The sequence below is a fragment of the Ipomoea triloba genome, chromosome 5, assembly GCF_003576645.1.
Source record: "Ipomoea triloba cultivar NCNSP0323 chromosome 5, ASM357664v1".
Classification (NCBI taxonomy): domain Eukaryota; kingdom Viridiplantae; phylum Streptophyta; class Magnoliopsida; order Solanales; family Convolvulaceae; genus Ipomoea; species Ipomoea triloba.
In genome coordinates, this window is record NC_044920.1 from 4987345 (window position 1) to 5008878 (window position 21534).

The 21534-nt window shown below is 35.2% G+C and overlaps 2 protein-coding genes across 2 annotated transcripts; both read left to right on the top strand.

The window, feature by feature from the left end:
* The first annotated feature begins 2673 nt into the window (after window positions 1-2673).
* Window positions 2674-3694, top strand: LOC116018762. Its single transcript, XM_031258747.1, has 2 exons — window positions 2674-3149; window positions 3355-3694. Exons 1-2 carry the CDS (start codon window positions 2991-2993, stop codon window positions 3634-3636), a joined length of 441 nt encoding a protein of 146 aa, XP_031114607.1. The 5' UTR covers window positions 2674-2990; the 3' UTR covers window positions 3637-3694.
* An 8378-nt stretch (window positions 3695-12072) lies between these two features.
* LOC116021230 (proline-, glutamic acid- and leucine-rich protein 1) lies at window positions 12073-20944 on the top strand. Its single transcript, XM_031261845.1, has 13 exons — window positions 12073-12436; window positions 13598-13714; window positions 14514-14578; window positions 15262-15367; window positions 15545-15616; window positions 16350-16409; window positions 16496-16625; window positions 16702-16892; window positions 17020-17201; window positions 17787-17914; window positions 18335-18600; window positions 18788-19067; window positions 19923-20944. Exons 1-13 carry the CDS (start codon window positions 12170-12172, stop codon window positions 20777-20779), a joined length of 2721 nt encoding a protein of 906 aa, XP_031117705.1. The 5' UTR covers window positions 12073-12169; the 3' UTR covers window positions 20780-20944.
* Window positions 20945-21534: the final 590 nt, after the last annotated feature.

A 21534-nucleotide genomic window follows, 5' to 3' on the forward strand; every position in this document is an offset into this window, starting at 1 on the left:
GACTAAGAAAGAAAAATGCTTTTGCAGGGATAAACAATCAAAGTAAAGGGAATGCATTATAACCATTTGAACACAAAGTATATGGCACCATTACAATTTCACAATACACTCTGTCCACTGCTTATTTACACCAGTATTGTGTTCTATTCATCACTTTTGAAAAAAAAAATCATAAAGACACAAAGGCATAAAGAACTCAAAAATTCAAACCATAAAGACATAAAAAAAAAAAATCAAAACCATAAAGGCACCCTACAAACTACATCCAACAACTATACATTATATTTTCATTAAAAGACAATAGTAGTACATAATAAAGAATTAGTTAGGACCACCACAACAAAAAATGTCTCCTATCAAGATTACACGGGGGACCCATTCAAAACCCAAACAAATATTTATAAAAATAACTCAATAAGGTCACTACCCACACATTTATATGTGCTTTGATTAGAAATCCATACCTTAGCAGCAGCACATATAGCTTTCCACTACCAACCATTCAGCTTCTCTGGAGGGCTATTACTTTCCAGAACAGACGGTTCTTCTACTTTGACGCCTAAACGCAAAAGAACAAGAATACCTGTAAGTGTTCTTAAAAGAAGTGAAGGGGAAAAAATGCATTAACTGCTCACTTGTAAGTGTTCAAAATAGCGCAAACAACCGCAAAAGATAGAAAAAACATCAAAATAGAAAAGAAATTACCGATCCGGTCGGGATCATGATGGAAGGTTTGTGGCGACTAAATCCGGTCGTTTATCATCTGTTCGCGATCCTTTCATGGCTGAAGCGCTAGCAGTTAAGGAAGCTCTGTCCTGGATTAAAGATGTTGGCTACGATAATGTTATTATTGAAACTGATTGTTTAAATTTTTGCCTTGCTTTTAATTCTCGAACTTTAGACTTTTCATGTGTTGGTTTTATTGTTAAGCAATGCCGTTCTTTGGCTATGGACATTGGGAACGTTTCTGTTCGCCATGTCAAGAGGTTAGTGAATCATGTGGCTCATGTGCTTGCACGGGCAACTGATTCTCTATCTGGCCTTGGTTCGTGGGTTTCTATCCCTCCTGATTGTATCGCTGAGTTATTGATTCATTAATGATATTTGCTCTCGTTTTTTCAAAAAAAAAAGAAAAGAAATTACCAATTTATTGTAGAGTTTCCAGGAGAAAAGTGAAGCCTAGTAGGAGAAATCAGAGTCGTTGGCGACAAACTTGCGCAAGGGAGAAGAGAGAAATAGGATTTTTATTTCCAATTTCTTTTTGACCAAGAAGAGGGTCAAATGTTTTTATTTTTTTATTTTTTGGGTCAATGCTTAGGTAGGATAATAAAAGTATATATATTTATATATATATATATATAATAAAAAATCCACGTGGCATCCAATAGCACCCCAATCAGCAAAAACCTATTGGTAACTTGTTAAAAAGGCTAATTGCTCTTTTTTTTTTTACAGGTTCATGGATGAATTTGGAGCTTATTGGAGTTCGATGACTTAATTGTTATCCCCTAAATAGTTCAATGGCCTATTTGTACATTTTCCCTAAATATAATTATCTCATGACCTTCCATTTGGGAGAGTCATTCCTTGCCACTTGACCACAAAGTAATTGGCAAATGTCAAGTTATGTATAGCTTTGTTTATACCAATGTTGTAGATGGGCACCTAGGGCATAGGTTCCTCTCTCTCTCTCTCTCTCTCTCTCTCTCTCTCTATATATATATATATATATATATATATATATATATATATATATATATATATATATATATATATATCAGGTGTAAAGAAAGCCTTAGGTGAAAAATATGATTTAATTTCATCCATTGATTCAATTTAGAGTGAGGGCCTAAAATCGAAATATTTAATAAATAAAAGAAATGCGGTGGCATTATGGTAACTTTGTATAAATAAGTTTTTTTTTTTGGTCTTTCAGTGCAATTTTTTTCCTTTTTGCCAAGCACCATGTTATGCTTTCCGGAACACATTGATATGCCTTCCAGTGCACATTGTTTTGCCTTATAGAGCAAATTATTAAGCCTTCCATATCACATTGTTATGCCTTTTTAGAGCACATTGTTGTGCCTTTGAAGTGCATATTGGTTTGTCTTAGAGTGCATATTGTTGAGCCTTCCAGAACATATTGTTGAGCCTTTCGGAGCAAATTGGTGTGCCTTGCAGTGAACATTGTTGTGTCTTCGAGTGCACACATTTTTTAGATGGTATGTGTTATATATAGGGGTGAGCAAGCGGTCGATCGATTACATAACCGACAAAAAAACGATTGAAATTTTTGACCGTTATAACTAACCGAAGTAGATAATACAACCGACCGTTGATTTCGGTCGATTATGTAGGTTACCGAAAAATTAAAAAATAATAAATAATTTCACAAACCGTATATAGTATATTATTTCGATTGCAACCAGGACGCAACCTTAAGGTTATTTCTATCATTTCGTTCATATAAATTCAAGAAAATTCGAAGCCTTCGTGTCTTTGCCATCCGATAGGACAATAGATACACAATATAAAAAAGGGAAAAGTGTCAAATCAGTCCCCTAAGTCAACCGGATAGTGCAATTGGCCCCCCTAAGTTAAAAAAACTCCGATTAACTCACCTAAACCGGTAAAAAAACTCAATTAGCTCCTTTTGCTCCCAACCCAGCCGGTTAATGCTGACATGCCGCACACGTGGATTAATTCTTCACATTTTATATTAATATTATATATATTATATATTTATATATATTGTGAACATTGATTTATTTCCCAACCCCAAACTAAACCACGAGACTCCAGGAAACCCTATCATCCTCATTCACTCTCTTCACGGTCAGATCTCTTCATCAGCTCTCTTCATAGTCGGATCTCTTCATCTCCCAAATAAACGTAAGCTCTCTTCACGTAAATCACTTGGTCGATTTTCCAAATTGTTATTCTGCTCCTTGTTTTTCGGATTGTGGAGTCGGTCATTCGCTCAACCAAAAATGTCTTCTTCTTGCCGGAGTGCATCACCATTTTCATCAACTTCTTCAAGGCCAAATCTCCATTATGAACTAGCAATCTATTGTCGTTGTGGTTTGAAAGCTCCATTGTGTCATTCACGTGATAGTGGGCAAAAATTTTTTGGGTGTCAAAAATATAAGGTTAGTATTTTGTGTATAGTATATGAATTATGTAGTGGGTGACTGTTTTTTTTATTTCATTTGCACTTATAAATCAGTGGGTGTATTTCATTTAGTCATGTATTCGTAATTTATTTGTGTTAAAAATATGCTTGTGAAAAATTGAGTGTATTTTTTCCCCTTAATTCATTTGTGTATTTGAATTTTTATCATTTGTGTTTTACAGGATGGAGGATGTGGTTTTTTTGTTTGGAAAGAAGACATATTGGCTACAGTTGAAGTTTTGAATGATGGGAGTACTCAATCAGTTCATGAGTTGAAAAGTTTGATATTGGAATTGAAAGATGAAATCAAACACCTACGAAGGGATTTGGAAGTTCAATCCGTGGAAAGAAAAAATTTGAAGAAAATTTGGGTGTTTGTTATCCTAATAGTTATAGGAATCTATTTATTGAGTAATTTTCAGCACAAGAGTGTAAATTTTGAATATGTTCCTATGTTGAAGTAAGGTTAATTGTATCGGTTTATGGAATAGAATGAAAACTTGCTTCAATGAGTATGATGAAATGCATATGAGTTCTTATTGTTACAAGTTTGTATGAGTTTTTCTTTTTCATTTTAGAAACAGTTTGTATGAGTTTTTCCTTCTATTTATTCATTCTATACTAAGTATGATGAAATGAAATTGTGATTAGAAATGAGTGTGGTGAAATACATATATGAAAGATTCATAATAATGCTCAAATGGAAGGGTTTTCTCATAATAATGCATAAATAGGTGTCCTCAAATGAGTCTCATACAAATCACTTCATAATAATGCTCAAATTGATTGGCAGTTTCATACATTAATGACCAATCAAAAACCATTTATACAAATCAGTTGCCAGAATCCAGTAGCATGTTGGCTATTCGACAGTAGCCTAGTAATCAGAATGCAGTAGCTTGTTTTACAAAAATGGCCATTTGACAGTATCCTAGCATTTAGAATGCAGTATAAATGTTTTACAAAAACCATTTCACAGTAACCTAGCAAAAGTCATTTGACAAAAAACATCAATTTTACAATTTACACTACATTCTACATAGCAAAAATCAGTTCAACACCATCTGCAGCTAGTCTATTTTTTCCAAGATCATTCCCCTACTGCTTGGCCATGCTGTAATAAAACCCAAAAAAAAAAAGAGTCTTAATAGTTAATAGTGTAAAAAATGAACACAAGTTTTAGTAACACTTACATTCAATGATACACTTCCCGCTGCAACTGTTTTTTTTGGACAAAATCTCTTATTATGTCCAATTTCCTTGCACATGGAACAACTTATTATTCTTCCTTTCCTAGACATTTTGGTCTTTGTATGGCGTGGCTCAGTTTCCTCTCGATTCCTTCTTTTCTTGGGGCGCCCTGTCATTTTCCTTGGTATAGGAGCTTGAATATCTTCACATTGAGTTCTTGGCCAGAATAACTCTCTATTTACTGGTTCAAGTGCCTGAGAATAAGTAAGTTGGTACATCTCTTTGCTGTAGCAATGATGTACATAATCAGTTGGATCTTTTTTCCTATCGAATATTGCACAAACAGCATGTATACAAGGGATACCACTCAAATCCCATGCCCTGCAACTATATGTCCTCTCTAGTAGTTTAACCTTGAATTGATGTTTTCCTTTCTTAACCTCAAACCCATCAACGCCGTTAAAGTCGAAATGCCACCCAACACTATCCACCACATTTTGGTTTAATTTCTTTAAGATGAGATGCCCGTGATTTCCTTGCCACTTATCCATAGAACTATATTTTTCAGCAATTCTCCTCATCATGGCAACACGGATATCTTCAAGCATTGGCACTATAGGCTTTGATCTTGCTTTTAAGATAGTGGCATTAAAAGCTTCTGACAAGTTATTGTCCACAGCATCACATTTCACATTAGTTCGGAAGAATGCTTTACACCATAGTTTGGGTGGATACTTTACCAAATCTTCGCTTGCTTTGGGGTCTCTCTTTGCCAATTCTTTTACAACTTCATCAAATTGTGATGTAGTCGTTGCCTTCGCACATTTCCAGAAAAGTTTCCTAAACACCATGCCTCTATGCTTTTTACTCCAATTTGCATGAATATGTCGAGCACAATTTCTATGCTCTGCTTTTGGAAATAACTGCTGGATCACATTAGTTAACCCCTGCAGTGAGCACAAAGCATATTGACAGTGAACACAAACATCATAGCCTTTACCACAAACAAATTAGAACAATGAACACAAAGCAGATTTAGAGTTATGAAAATCTGATTCCTAAAATGCATATCAAACGTAGCCTTAAAGTCTATCAGTTTACAGTAGCCTTAAGCATAGCAATCTGGCAGATTTACAGTAGCCTTAAACATAGTAATTTTCAGTTTAAAAACAACTTACACATCAGTTTTAATTAAGCATACCCATCAGTATACTTACACATCAGTTTTCAGTTTAAAAACAACTTACACAGAGCAACAAATTTTATTTTTTTTTGAATACTACTAACTCTATTACAACAATTAAAGTCCACTAAATTTATACTTCACATTTTATAGCAGCAATTAAACTCCACTCAGTTTACAGCATCAATTAGTTTAAATCAATTTAAAGTCCACTCACTGCAGCAGTAATTAAAACACTAGCAAGTAAAAACTAGAAAGGAAAATTGTACCTTTTGTTGATCAGAAATTAAAGTCCACTCACTGCTGTTGTGTATACCCTAGGCATCCTTTAGTAATCCCAAAAACCACTTCCAAGAATCAATATTTTCAATTTCTACCACAGCCCAAGCAACTGGATACATTTGATTGTTTGCATCTCTTCCTACAGCACTTAGTATTTCACCCTTCAACTTACCCTTTAAAAAACATCCATCAAGGCCAAGAACTTTTCTACATCCTTGTATGAACCCCTTCTTTAATGCTCCAAAGCATACAAAAATTCTTTGAAAGACACAAGGAGCATTTTCTACAACTCTAATTGTTTTTATAAGTACATTACTTCCTAGATTAGAGTTTAAGCACTCCTGAGCATAATCTCTTAATCTTTTAAATTGATCATCAAAATCAGCATTAACTCTTTTCACAATTGCCTTCAATGCCCTCCTCACCTTGCTAACTGTAAAAGTGATCTTCAAATCTGATTCAATATGTTTCTTCAACTCAACAATACTAATATTTGGTTCGGCAATCACTTTGTTTTCATACTTATCCTCTAGCCACTTTTGAGTCACTATCCCTAACTTCAGTTTAGTGTTGCATCTGTGAGAATTAACAATTCTTCTAAGTTGAAAACAATGGTAGCTTTTCTCCCAACGACCACAACAGTAAAATGGGCAGTTCTCCACATTCTCCCAACGACCACAACAGTAAAATGGGCAGTTCTCCACACATTTAACCCTGACTCTACTAGCCAATGGGCAGTTCTCCACACATTTAACCCTGACTCTACTAGCCCCATTCTTAGTAAATCTAAGATCTCTCTTAGTGTAGACAGCATAAGCAATTATGGCCTGTTTAAACTGTTTGCTATCTTCAAACAGCAAGCCTGCTTCCAGAACTGGTGGATAAGCTTGTGGGTTATACGAGGGAAACTTACACTTACTCGAATGGTCACCTACATCATTCAAATTATCCTCATTGTCTGTATGATAACTTGGTGGGTCATCAGAGTCATAATCTTCACCAAATGTTGCTTGGTCCATGTCTTCACATCCACCATTATCACCTCCATTTTGTTGCATACCTTCTTCATTATCTGTATTTTCAGCCCCATGAATGTCTTCATCATTAGGTGAATTTCCAGCCCCATCAATGTCTTCCTCAGCTTGTTGAGTCCCAAACTTCCTAGCTGCCCTTACCTCATCATCATCATCTGATAGAAAGGGATCACAACTGTCTTCTGCATCACTGTCATCTATAGGTTCATCATCTGCCTCACAATTATTTTCACACTCAGCTGCAACTTCTTTTTCAGGTTGAGTTATTACACTATCATCACACTCAGGTGCAGAGGAAGGTAAAAACAAATTAGGAACTAGTTCTGCCTCTTAAATCCCATGGTCAGCATAAATGTCTATCTTACCATATCTACGTGCCAAATTAGCTGCTCTTAGTGTACTGCAATTATCATATAATAGTTGAAGCATCTCCATAGCCTCTTCTACTCTCTTAAAGTAAAGCCCAACTACTTGTCCATATCTGTCTTCTTTAATATATTTCATTAGGTGAAGGGAGGAAATTCTATTTGGGTCAATATTAATGACTTCTACCTCACTATTTATGTATGATAACCTTGGATTTTTTTCAAAGCTACCTCCATGATGAATCTTTAACTCAACTACGTCAAACATCCTATAAAAAACAAATAATTATGTACTTTTAGTGTGGACCACAATAATAACATATAAACAGATTAAAATAACTCAATTATGAACCGCTGACTACTTAGATTCTTCTATATGCAGAATGCACAAAATGATATAATAGCAAAGGTTGTTCTTGATTGATGATAAACATAAATTATGCATCATTATTCCCATTTAGCTAATAGTATATATATGCATCATTATTCCCATTTATTCCCCTAGTGTGTTTGTATTGAGATCAAAGATATATACAGTGATACTAAATAGATATATATCATATATACACACACACAAAATAAATGCTCTTACTAAGCCCAGAAATGCATACACTCACACCCAATAATTGGTAGTGACATAGCTACTGCTACTACTCTTATAATTTTAGGGAAAAATGTCATAAACAATCCCCTATAAAATTGACAAGCAACAAAAGCAACATATAGATCCATTGACAAGAAACAAAAACAAAATAAAATAAAGGGGAGTATGGTTCAAGTACAAAGTTGGGGACAACAAAAAAACNAAATGGGCAGTTCTCCACACATTTAACCCTGACTCTACTAGCCCCATTCTTAGTAAATCTAAGATCTCTCTTAGTGTAGACAGCATAAGCAATTATGGCCTGTTTAAACTGTTTGCTATCTTCAAACAGCAAGCCTGCTTCCAGAACTGGTGGATAAGCTTGTGGGTTATACGAGGGAAACTTACACTTACTCGAATGGTCACCTACATCATTCAAATTATCCTCATTGTCTGTATGATAACTTGGTGGGTCATCAGAGTCATAATCTTCACCAAATGTTGCTTGGTCCATGTCTTCACATCCACCATTATCACCTCCATTTTGTTGCATACCTTCTTCATTATCTGTATTTTCAGCCCCATGAATGTCTTCATCATTAGGTGAATTTCCAGCCCCATCAATGTCTTCCTCAGCTTGTTGAGTCCCAAACTTCCTAGCTGCCCTTACCTCATCATCATCATCTGATAGAAAGGGATCACAACTGTCTTCTGCATCACTGTCATCTATAGGTTCATCATCTGCCTCACAATTATTTTCACACTCAGCTGCAACTTCTTTTTCAGGTTGAGTTATTACACTATCATCACACTCAGGTGCAGAGGAAGGTAAAAACAAATTAGGAACTAGTTCTGCCTCTTAAATCCCATGGTCAGCATAAATGTCTATCTTACCATATCTACGTGCCAAATTAGCTGCTCTTAGTGTACTGCAATTATCATATAATAGTTGAAGCATCTCCATAGCCTCTTCTACTCTCTTAAAGTAAAGCCCAACTACTTGTCCATATCTGTCTTCTTTAATATATTTCATTAGGTGAAGGGAGGAAATTCTATTTGGGTCAATATTAATGACTTCTACCTCACTATTTATGTATGATAACCTTGGATTTTTTTCAAAGCTACCTCCATGATGAATCTTTAACTCAACTACGTCAAACATCCTATAAAAAACAAATAATTATGTACTTTTAGTGTGGACCACAATAATAACATATAAACAGATTAAAATAACTCAATTATGAACCGCTGACTACTTAGATTCTTCTATATGCAGAATGCACAAAATGATATAATAGCAAAGGTTGTTCTTGATTGATGATAAACATAAATTATGCATCATTATTCCCATTTAGCTAATAGTATATATATGCATCATTATTCCCATTTATTCCCCTAGTGTGTTTGTATTGAGATCAAAGATATATACAGTGATACTAAATAGATATATATCATATATACACACACACAAAATAAATGCTCTTACTAAGCCCAGAAATGCATACACTCACACCCAATAATTGGTAGTGACATAGCTACTGCTACTACTCTTATAATTTTAGGGAAAAATGTCATAAACAATCCCCTATAAAATTGACAAGCAACAAAAGCAACATATAGATCCATTGACAAGAAACAAAAACAAAATAAAATAAAGGGGAGTATGGTTCAAGTACAAAGTTGGGGACAACAAAAAAACACCCAACTACCCTGCAAAAAAAAAAAAAAAAAGCAAAACAGAATAAACTTTTTGCCCTTCACCATCTCCCATCTGTGTTGAAAAAATTAAAAACATTGCAGGGGACCACAACAACACACTATGTCTCCATTATCAACTACAAAGAGGGACCCATATCATTCACACACTTCTTACAACACAAAAAGTGGGGCATTTTGGGGACCACAGCAGCATATGAACAACAAATTGGTTAGAGTAATACAATGTTTCCACTTTACCATCAACATTTTCAACACTCATAACACATATTACCCAACGAATTTTCCCCAAATGAAACCAAAATCAATTCTTAACTAGTACTAGGTAATAGATTCATACCTCTTTAACAGCTTTTAAAGTTCGTAGTCTCTGTTTAAAGTCAATCCGTGGAGATATTTGGAGAAAATTGTCCAATTGTAGACATGCGAAGGCAGCGGAGTAGAGTGCGGGAAGTGAGAAGGGTTTCCTGGACTAATTTGGGGATTTCCTGGGATTTAATTCATCATTATATATATATATATATATATATATATATACACACACACACACACACATTAATAAGTAGGAAATTCCACTTAGGATAAAATGTGAAGAATTAATCCACGTGTGCGGCATGTCAGCATTNAAAAAAAAAAAAAAAAGCAAAACAGAATAAACTTTTTGCCCTTCACCATCTCCCATCTGTGTTGAAAAAATTAAAAACATTGCAGGGGACCACAACAACACACTATGTCTCCATTATCAACTACAAAGAGGGACCCATATCATTCACACACTTCTTACAACACAAAAAGTGGGGCATTTTGGGGACCACAGCAGCATATGAACAACAAATTGGTTAGAGTAATACAATGTTTCCACTTTACCATCAACATTTTCAACACTCATAACACATATTACCCAACGAATTTTCCCCAAATGAAACCAAAATCAATTCTTAACTAGTACTAGGTAATAGATTCATACCTCTTTAACAGCTTTTAAAGTTCGTAGTCTCTGTTTAAAGTCAATCCGTGGAGATATTTGGAGAAAATTGTCCAATTGTAGACATGCGAAGGCAGCGGAGTAGAGTGCGGGAAGTGAGAAGGGTTTCCTGGACTAATTTGGGGATTTCCTGGGATTTAATTCATCATTATATATATATATATATATATATATATATACACACACACACACACACATTAATAAGTAGGAAATTCCACTTAGGATAAAATGTGAAGAATTAATCCACGTGTGAATTCCACTTAGGATAAAATGTGAAGAATTAATCCACGTGTGCGGCATGTCAGCATTAACCGGCTAAGAATTAATCCACGTGTGCGGCATGTCAGCATTAACCGGCTAGGTTGGGAGCAAAAGGTGCTAATTGAGTTTTTTTACCGGTTTAGGGGAGTTAATCGGAGCTTTTTTAACTTAGGGGGGCCAATTGCACTATCCGGTTGACTTAGGGGACTGATTTGACACTTTTCCCTATAAAAAAATGAGGCAATCTGGGAACCTCCTCCACAGTCCACAACTCCACATACATAGAAACAGAGCTCTCAAGCAAACCCCAGAATGGCGAATCCAAAACGGGTCTCTTGTTATGCTGTGATTATGTGAGGTTTACAAGGTTGCTAATCAGAATTGCTTGTTGTGCTATTGAATATTTAGATTGGCTAAATATTACTCCGTATTTGTTATGACTATTGGTAGACTAGCAGACTATTAGCATCATTATTGTTTGTATATATATATATATATAGGATTTCAAATGAGAACGGTGCGCCCAAGAGAGAATTGAAAACGAATCGCAGTGCTTTACGTGTCCAGATGTAGTTGCACCTAAGATTATAACTAAGTGCACTTATGTGCATGAATGTTAACAAGGTAAACTACTTACACTCGTAAGTGAAAATAGGTGCACAAAGTGCATGTAAAATGTATTACAAGTGCAAGTAAAATGTACACTGAGTATCAATACTAAGTGCACCTAACTTCATAACTAGTTGCACCTAACGGTATAATTAGTTGCACCTAGGTGCACGAATGTTAACAGGTAAATTACTTGCACTTGTAAGTGAAAATAGGTGCACTTGTAAGTGATTTTACTTGCACTTTTTACTTGCAAATGTGTACCAACTACTTGCACGTATAACGCATTTACTTGCACTAAAGTTTGAGTTATTTACGAAAATTTCACCGCGTCGTTTTTTTTTAAAAATTACATCTGATTCGTTGATCTGGACACATGTATGGCTGTGGATCGTTCTTATTTCTCTCATGTGCACCCGTTCTCATTAGAACGCCCCATATATATATATATATATATATATACAATTATTATAAGAGCCAATAATATTAGACTCCTAATTGGAACTAAAAAAAATATTAGTGTAATAATATGCTATAACATATTATACTTTGTGTTCTTCTTATTGTGCAATCTCCAATTAAATTTTAATATATCCTAATTATTTATAAGTTTACAATGCAAACAAAATCCTCAAGTGCTCATACGAATCGGGGTTTGGCAATGTGATCCGACCCATTTTCACAACGGAACAAAAACCCCAGCTGAATTGAACACTTGCAGCCTTCTCAGGGTTTATCACTGTCTTAAACCCTAGTCTACCTCTTTACCCTTCTCTCCCTCGTCTACAATGGCGGCCTCTGATCACATCCAGGGCATGAACGATATTTCTCTGAAGCCTCAGCTGCTCCGCTCCTTATTGTCCGAGTATGTTCCCACCGAAAAGCATCCATTTCGGAGGCCTTCCGATCTCTCTTTCGTTGTCTCTGTCGTTAAAACTCATCGGCTGTTGTCGGAGTCTGCCGCACCCTCCGTCGATCAAAAGTTAATTGATAATTGGAAATCTGCCGTAGATGCCTGGTTCAAACGTTTTCTCAATCTTGCCTCAAGCAACATGGTAAAACGAAGCTTGTGTTATACAAATACTGCATGAACACATTTCTTTTTCCTTGCATTGAACCCTTTTTGCTTGCATGGATCGTTAATGTGATAAATGATTGCACAAAAGTGCGGTTCTTTCATATTTATTCTTTGAAAAGGGTGGCTTCTAGTCAGTGCAGAGCCAGAAAAAAACATTGATTGGGGTGAAAATTGACTTGAAAACATTCTTGTTCTATCTCTCCAACTAGAACTATGATGATCTCTTGGAACACATCTTAAAATAAAAATTTCACTATATTGGTAATCAAAGGAAGTCAGATGCTGCTCATTAGAAACAGAAAATTCAGAGTTTAAAAATGCACCAGGTAGTAGTTGTATACTAATTATTTTTAGAAATTATTGTCTATGAAAAGTATTGAAACCTATGATAGCATATTTTTTCTCCTTTTTTTAAGGAAAATTTTTAAAGATAAATTTGCACAACCTTTTTAGAGAATTTGATTGCACTAGAGATCATATAAATCCATCATTACTTGGGGGTTGACCATCTTTAGGATTCAACTTACTTACCCTTTGGTAATCCACCAAAACCTGATTTTGGGTCTGTAAATTAGGTTTTGGCACTTCTAAACCAATACTTATCTCAATTGGTCAATTCCCTACCCAGGAAAGCTTCAGCAATCAAAGCAAGAAAAAAAAATAAAAATTCAGTAGGGGCCACTGCCCCCGTGGAGTTGAGAATGAGTTGGAGCAAATACAAATGTAAACACAGTAGACTATATTGGTTCTGATACAACCATGAATCCTGAAATTGTGGTGGAAAGAGTTTCTTTTAACTTTTAAGCAATGACCTCAGTCAATATTAGGGAATTTAATGTACTATTTTTCAAACCAATGCTTGTACCCTGTGAAGGTTAGTTTGTTTTTGTTTTTGTTTTGTGTGTGTGTGTGTGTATTTTTTTTTTTTTAATATGAATTTCTATATCTTATGATATATCAAATGGAAAATCAATATTTTATGATGGAATATTTTGGAATATGTGTATGGGGTTTTCTTAATCTGAATTATGGCGCTCTTTGATCTATTTAATACGCCTGTTTATGTGGATATTGGAAGTTTCAAAATTGGGAGATTAATCTGAACCATTGTGTTCTTGGTTTTACAAATGCCTTGTAGCCAGATAAGTGCTGGGCTGGGATATGTTTGCTTGGGGTGACTTGTCAAGAATGTAGTTCTGAGCGTTTCTTAGCTTCATACTCTTCTTGGTTTATCAAGCTCTTATCATATATTCAGGTATCCAAGCTGATTTCAGTGAATTTCATTATTTATACTGTTGTGTTATTATTATTATTATAATAATAATATTATTATTATTGTTATTATTGTTATTATTATTATTATATTACAGGATTCCTTATTTCTTTTTTTTGTTGTTTATGCAATGTATCTTTGTTGCTCTTATTGACACTATTGCTTTAAATATGTGACAAGTGAATCAGGTGGAACTGATTGAGCTATATACTAACTATTATGATGTGTATTGACAATGGTTGAAATATTTGTACCTAACAGAGCTGCTGAACAGCCTGAACTTAAAAACTCTTTAGATAACCCTAAAGATCAATGGAAATATTTTTCACAAAAAAAAAAAAGAAACAAACAAAAAATCCCTACCATTTAGTAGTTGGAACCAAGCTTCAATTTTTAAGTTCATTTTAATAAAATTGCTATATTATGATTACTAACATGTCCTCACTTGTAGTCTCTATGATATAGAAGTAAATTATGAACTTATCATGCATTCAAGCCTGTTTCTCTTTGGAAAATTGCTGAAAGTTTTTTTCTTTTCTTTTTATTTATGGGGTATTAGCTTAATTTTCTTTCAAAATATTATAACTCTACTGTAAAACTATTCACTGATCTGATGGTTGAGATAGTGATGGCTAACAAAACTTAATTTTTCTCTACTGGTATCCTGAAAAATTTATTGCAATTGGTGATCAATATATTTTCCTAAAGAAATTGTTTAATAAAGAATTGTTGGCTACCACTTAAAATCTAACAGGGTTTACTTGTATGTCATTTAAAGTAGTCCCCAGCAGATTCTCACTTTGTGAAGGCAGCTTCTTGTGCTTCAATATCAGATTTGTTTACAAGGTTTGTTTTCTTTGAACTCGACATTGAAAAACAAGTTTACATTGCCTTTCTCATTTTGCAACGTTTCAGAAGAAGCTTACTGTTGCATTACTTTAATCTAAAAAGGTTGTGATTTGGAATCCTTAAATGGAACCATGTAACTAGTCACTTGATCTCCTTTCCCATTGCTTGCAATGCTTTATTTAGCAATATCCTATTATCCTTAAATGCCAAAGACCTTGTGGTCTAGCGGCACCCGGTGTCCCGATTTACACTCTCACATGGATGATGGGAGTGGGTTCGAGCCTCAGTGGAGGCAACTGTTGACTCTTTGTGCTTCAGTAGGTTGAGAAAGTAGCTATGAACAGATACTAAATTGTAACAGAGCCAGTAGTACTCAAAAAAAAAAAATCCTATTATCCTTAAATAGTTTTGCAAAGAGATAGTTCATAAACCAGAAACTGTTTTAAAGTGGGATTTGCTTTTATAAATTACAGTATACTCGATTTAATCCCTTAATTTGTTTTGTAGTTTGAAAGTCTACGAATCTTAGTTTTATTTTCACTGCCTTGTGTTGCGCATTATTAAGACTATTTTGATAACTCTGCCCAAACCCCCAAACCAGAATCCAGTTTCTTTTCATGCAGCCTCTGTGTTGAATCGTAACTAAATAACTAATAAACATGTTGCATTTACTTGAATAGGTTGAGTGGGTTCACTAGTGCAAAGAAAGATGGGATGTCGCATGCCACAAAAGTTATTCAACCAGTGCTGAAGTTGCTAAATGAAGATACCTCAGATGTTGTTTGGGTTGGTGAAAAAACATCTTAAATTCTTCATTATAAGAATTCCTTCAGTATAGTATACGTCTTCTAATGATTTAGCCTTCATATTTGTTGTACATGTTTTAAATCTTTTATACCTCTAGTAACATGTTATATTATTCCAAGTCAATTTAAGATTCTAACTTTGAGGCAATATCTGCAGGAGGAAGCTATTTCTCTGTTATGCACAGTAATAAATGTCTTTCCTTCTTCTGTCCAAAGATGTTATGATGAAGTACGTTTGGTATCAATTTTGCTATAATTTTTCCTTTCAAACTATTGACATGCTATTTTTTAAACCTTTTTTGGTGTTCCAGTTAATTTCTAAAACAGTGGCATACTTATGCATTGCATTACTTCTATGTAGAACCATCAGTCTTATCCAGAATTTAAAAATAAAAAGATTAAACGATGTAAATCGTTACTCTCTTAATAAGCAATCTAGTTTAGAGAATTGTATATTCTGCCAAATAGAAATTAACTCAGGAGAAGCATGTATCTTGACAAACCAATTTTTAATTGTCAAATTGCTGCTATGATGGGTATGGCATGGGTGATCTACTATATCTGTGCACGATGTGTGTGGTAATATGGGAATACACTTCCAAGGACAAGTGGTTCTTAATCTATCTTTGTTCTTCCTATTTTTTGGGTAGGAGTTTTTATTCTCTCCTTCCCCTTTTACCTAAACCTTTCTATGTATAGTGTGCTTCTTTCTTTGAGATTCACAATGTTGGGGCTTCCAGTGGGTGGGTATCCCATCAACACTCCCTCCTTAACTTCTTGGATAGATTTAAACTTCTATGTTGTTGTTTTGTTGCTCTTGATGTAATTTATCTAGGTGTTACCCCCTTGGTGCTACTTAATTCAAATCATTACTTATCAAAAAGATATTAGGCCTTGCAATGGAGCTGCATTTAGTTCCCTATCATTTTACATGATTTTCTGAGATAAAGTAATTATGGCAGGTTGAATCTGCTGTTGTTTCAAAATTCATGTCAGGGAAGTGCAGTCAAAGTATGTTGAGGGTAAGAGAATAAAATTGTATCTTGGCATTGTCTTGTATTGTTATTTAGTTGCCAAAAGCATACATTTATTTTGGGTTAGTTTTCAGAAACTAGGTAATTGTCTGGCACTGCTTCCAAAGGCAAAAGGAGATGAGGACAGCTGGTTATTGATGATGCAGAAGATCTTGCTAACAATTAATAATCAACTAAATGATGTCTTTCAAGGTTTAGAGCCAGGTAATTACTGGATATAGCATGACATTGCAATTACTAACTGTAGGATTTAACTTATCCCTTTTTCTTTTATGTACAGAGACTAGGCATAATGAAGCCATGAGGTTGTTGCTTCCCCCAGGAAAAGATGCACCACTACTAGGAGGTCAAGATACGTCAAGAAAAATCTTAGCAGAGACTATGAATAGGCCTGAACATCAATTGATGTCCCGAATTTCTATATTGATGCTTTGTTGTTCTACCATGCTTACTAGTACTTACCCTGTTCAAGTAAGTTTACATTTACCTTCTATATCTGCCAAGAATGTTGGAACATTTGTTTTTCCTTGGTACCATGGGATTTAAAGTATACAGTTTATCTCCAGTGCGTAAAATTGGGTACCTTTTTAACTGACAGGTTGCTGTACCTGTACATTCATTAGTAGACCTCACTAAGAGAGTTCTGATGGTAGATGGCTCAGCTTCTGGCTTATATTCTTTCATGACTACCATGAAACAAGAATTGGTTCTTTCGGAACTCCCTGTTCTGCATTTGGGCAGCTTGGAGCTCATCACTGCTATTGTGAAGGGACTCCACAGGTGAACTTTAATTTCACATTCGATGTTTTGTTTTTGGTGTGATTATAGCTCTCCTCTCAATTCACCCATAAACTAGGAACTTTCTTAGTAAGTCTGATTATTCTCTGTTATTGGGCATTCTGCATTGGTCCTAGTCTCTAGTAGTTGTGCCATAAAAAGAATTGATGAATACTTTTCTTGGGAAATAAAGGAGTCCAGATATAGGAAATTTGTTGATGGTTTAATTTTGTTCATAGACTACTGATGTAAGGGATGTAGACTTCTAGAATCAAGATATAGTCATGCCAATTATAAAGTTATTATTGCATAGGTTATAGAATTCTATTAAATTTTTGGTGTTGTGGGAAGATCATAGATGTACTATAGAATGAAGTTCTTTCTGAAGCAAACAAGTTCTATACCTGGTGTAAATTTTTGGAGATGCAACTTCTAAACAGTTATAAAACATGAAACAAACAATTGAAGAGGTACTCCAAATGTAGATTACAGTTAGCACACTGCAATCTACATTAACTATTCCTATTGGTGCCCATCTATGTGGAGAGTATTAACACCTTTAGTAATCAAATTGTATTTTGTTTGCAGCCAATTATTACCACATGCTGCAGGTATTGCACGGCTGCTCACAGAGTATTTCCAAAGATGTGTTTTGCCGGAGATACGGATAAAGTTGTACTCAATAATGAAAGTCCTGTTAATGTCGATGGGGGTTGGTATGTATATTTGAGATGATGTGTTTGCTTTGCTGCTTTTTTGAATCCTTTTAATGTATCTGCCACAAAAATGTAAATGCAATGCTCACTTTCATGTTAATGAATATTTCATCTTGTGATATGATGGATAAACTTTTACCCAGAATGGCAACCTATGGATATGTATTTACACAGGCAATAAAAAGTTTCCCTTGCTTTATATCTTGCTTGACATCTGCCCAAAAAGCAGATTCCCAAAAGAATGTTTAAAATAGTTGTATTGACTTAAGTTTGTAATGAAATTCTTTACATATACATTTGCAGGGGTTTGTGAGTTTATGAATGCCCCTGAAATGAACACTGTTGGAAATATATATTGAGCTGGGAGCACTTTCATTGTGATTTTTATAGTTTGTGATGGCATTGTTTATTTGATGGCAGGGATAGCAGTACACTTGACAGAGGTAGTTATTGACAATGCTACTATGGATTTAAATGAGGGGGCTACGGCTCCTGGTGATCATGCAAAGATCTCTGTGGAGGCACAGCCACTGACCAACATGAGGAAAAGGAAGCATGCAAATGCTATGGGAGCTCATGAAGACCAGCCTGATGGGAATGTCACAGAAGTAAAAGTGCAACAGGACTCAACTCTGATATCTGTGAAGATTGCTGCACTAGAGGCATTGGAAGCTCTTCTAACTGTGGTATGTTACAATCACAATCTTTCTGGTGCCCTTGTATGTTGCATGCATTTAGATATAAAAATCTGGGTGATGAGCAAGCATTGGATTCCTCTCACTCACACCACCTCTAACCAGCTCATTTACATGCAAAAGAAATTAAAAGTAAAACGATTCTGTTATAACAGATTTTTTAGTTTTCACTCGATAGGGTGGCTCTTGGAGATCTGAAAGTTGGCGTGCAAATGTTGATAACCTTCTTTTGGCTGTTGCTAAAAGTGCTTGCCAAGTAGGATTTTCAATAGAAGAGAAAAGCATATTTCTTTCTGGCACACCAACCGATAGCTGGGCAAATTTTCAACTTGCTGCTTTACATGCACTTTTGGCTTCTCTTGTTTCTCCTCGTCTTGTTCAGTTAGCAAATGCAGCCCAATGTCTTGTACCTATTCGCCCTCCTCATCTAGCCCAAGGTCTTGAACTTTTTCGTAAAGGTAATGCTTTGGTTTTGCAGAAATGATCCTACAATCTTATGCTGGTGACTTGATATTACTTTACCAAAGTATACAAGATTTCATCTATAGATTAACTTAAAATATACAGTATCATAAAGTTAACTACAAGTGACATGACTAAACTTTGCATCAATTTTGTCATAGATACTCTGTTTTTAGATATGACCTCTTGGATTTTTCATTCCTGCAGTACTGTTATGATAAGATTCAATTATTGCCTTCTGCTTTAAAGCCAATCCTTTTCAAGCCTAAGAGATAGCCCTCAAGCATTGAATTCACTTCTGATTTTTGAACTCTCTATATCCGAGCGTATTCAATACTTGGTTGATATACACACAACTAGTTAGTTCAGCACATTTCACAAGAGTCATGAATTTCACCTTACCTTTAAGACATAATTGGAGCCATATCCAAACACATATTCATGTCTGTGATCTTGTGTTTGATATGCTGAATAGATAGACTTACTGCAGTATGAACAGTATAATGCATTTATTAAATTGAGTGTTAATGGACTAAATGCAAATCCTTTTTCAAATTCCCGTGGAAATGGATCATTGCAGAATGTATAAAGTGATTTTTACCTCATACAGTACGACAGATTATACATAAAAGGATTGAAGGGGAGTAATATCTCCAGGATATCCTCACAGTTTACCTATTCTGGGTATTCTGGTTGGCAGAAAGGATTTTCCAACAAGAGAATTGGACCTAAAAGATTATCCGGGTAGAGTGAAGGGTTAGCAGAGCTCTGCTTGAGTGTAATTACAAAGTTAGCCTTCATGTTTAATTGAGTTATATATGGTCTGAATCATTCTACTATGGTCTCTACAGGAATGCAAGAAACAGGAACAAGACTTTCTGAATTCTGTGCACATGCTCTTTTGACACTGGAAGTGCTCATACATCCAAGGGCTCTTCCATTGATTGATCACCACTCTCCCATTGATTATGATGGCCGAAATCAGAGGATTATGGATGGCAGGAAATTAGGTGGCCAGAGACAAACTGTTACTTTTGACTTAGGAGCATCAAGAAATGGACCTGATGAGCAAGAGTCAGAAGGCGACGAGCTCCATGAAAATTGGACAAGGATTGAAAATGAAATAGAAGCTCCTTCATCTGACCTTGCTAAGGATAAAAGTAACTCGATAGAACCTTCAGATACCTTGAATGATCCATCATCAAAGAACCTTCCTTGTGATGATGCATCTGCTGCAAAGGTTTCTGAGGGAAGTCAACTCAGGGAACCAGCTGCTGCTTCTGCAGTGGAACACTTGGTAAACAGAGACAACACCACGCTTGACCAACAGCACTCTCAAGAAGCAAGTAAGCAGCCCGGGGAGAAATCTCCCGTTCAAGCTGGAACTTCTGCTCCTATTGCAGATGCCGAAAACCATGCTAGATCTGGTGCTTTCGTTTCAGGAAGCAGCGCATCAGATCCCATGGAAAGTGACACGGCACCTTTGACTAAAAGCCATTCAGGACTGGAAAAAGCTGCGGCCAGTGACATGTTGGAAGGCAAAGATGATGGATTTGATTCAGCACTGAATAAAGTTTCTTCTTCGGTATCAAATGCAGACAGCGGTGGTAAGGAGCCTATGCAAGAATCAGATGATGATGACTCGGACTCCATTCCTGATATCGTTGATGTTGAACCTGATGATAGCGAGTATGAAGTATCAACTTGAGAGCGGTAAGTAAAGAATTTTTGGATTGCAAATTTTCTTTTAAAAATTCTTTTGTTATAAAATTATAATTGCTAGTTATGCTTTGCTCAAGTATGTACCAATTTTCCCCTGAAGATCTTAGACTTCCTATCAGAAAGCAACTTAAATTTTGCATAATTTCACTCACTAGTACTTTTTGAGTTTTCTTTTTGTGCTTTTTATGGTCCTACACATTTGAATTGAGAATACCAGATCTCCCAGTACAAATTTGGGTTAAAATTACTGTACTATATGACATTATATTAACCAAACCACCCCCTTTTGCATTAAAAAGTAATTGCATTTATTAGCTGCCAATGTTGAGACTCTGCACACCTTTTTCATCTGCCTAATATTTGATTATTTGATGCTCAATATATAATTAATGAATAATGCTTCCTTTCATCCACAGTTTGGACAGCTGAATTTGACTGTTGCCATGTGGTCAAGCACAAAAACTGTTTAACTAAAGTTCAAAATTCAGCTGCAATGTGCTCTTTTAAACCGAAAATGATATATGAACTCTTAGGGAGTAAATTAAAATGGTGACATTTATAATATTAAGATAGAGTCCACTATTACCCTATAATTTAGGATCAAATAATTATTTAAGTTGAATTATACTCTTAAATAAATCTATTTTAGTATGCCAAAACGTGTTAGTATTACTGATCTTATATAGAAAAACTTATTTATATTTTCATTCATTGATTATCCAATTGTTAAGATTAATCACA

Coding starts and splice junctions, on each gene's coding strand:
- LOC116021230 (XM_031261845.1), top strand. CDS start 12,170: ATGGCGGCCTCTGATCACATCCAGGGCATGAACGATATTTCTCTGAAG. Junction 15,617..16,349: donor TCCAAAGATGTTATGATGAA/GTACGTTTGGTA, acceptor TAATTATGGCAG/GTTGAATCTGCTGTTGTTTC. Junction 17,202..17,786: donor ATTGTGAAGGGACTCCACAG/GTGAACTTTAAT, acceptor TTTTGTTTGCAG/CCAATTATTACCACATGCTG.
- LOC116018762 (XM_031258747.1), top strand. CDS start 2,991: ATGTCTTCTTCTTGCCGGAGTGCATCACCATTTTCATCAACTTCTTCA. Junction 3,150..3,354: donor TTGGGTGTCAAAAATATAAG/GTTAGTATTTTG, acceptor TGTGTTTTACAG/GATGGAGGATGTGGTTTTTT.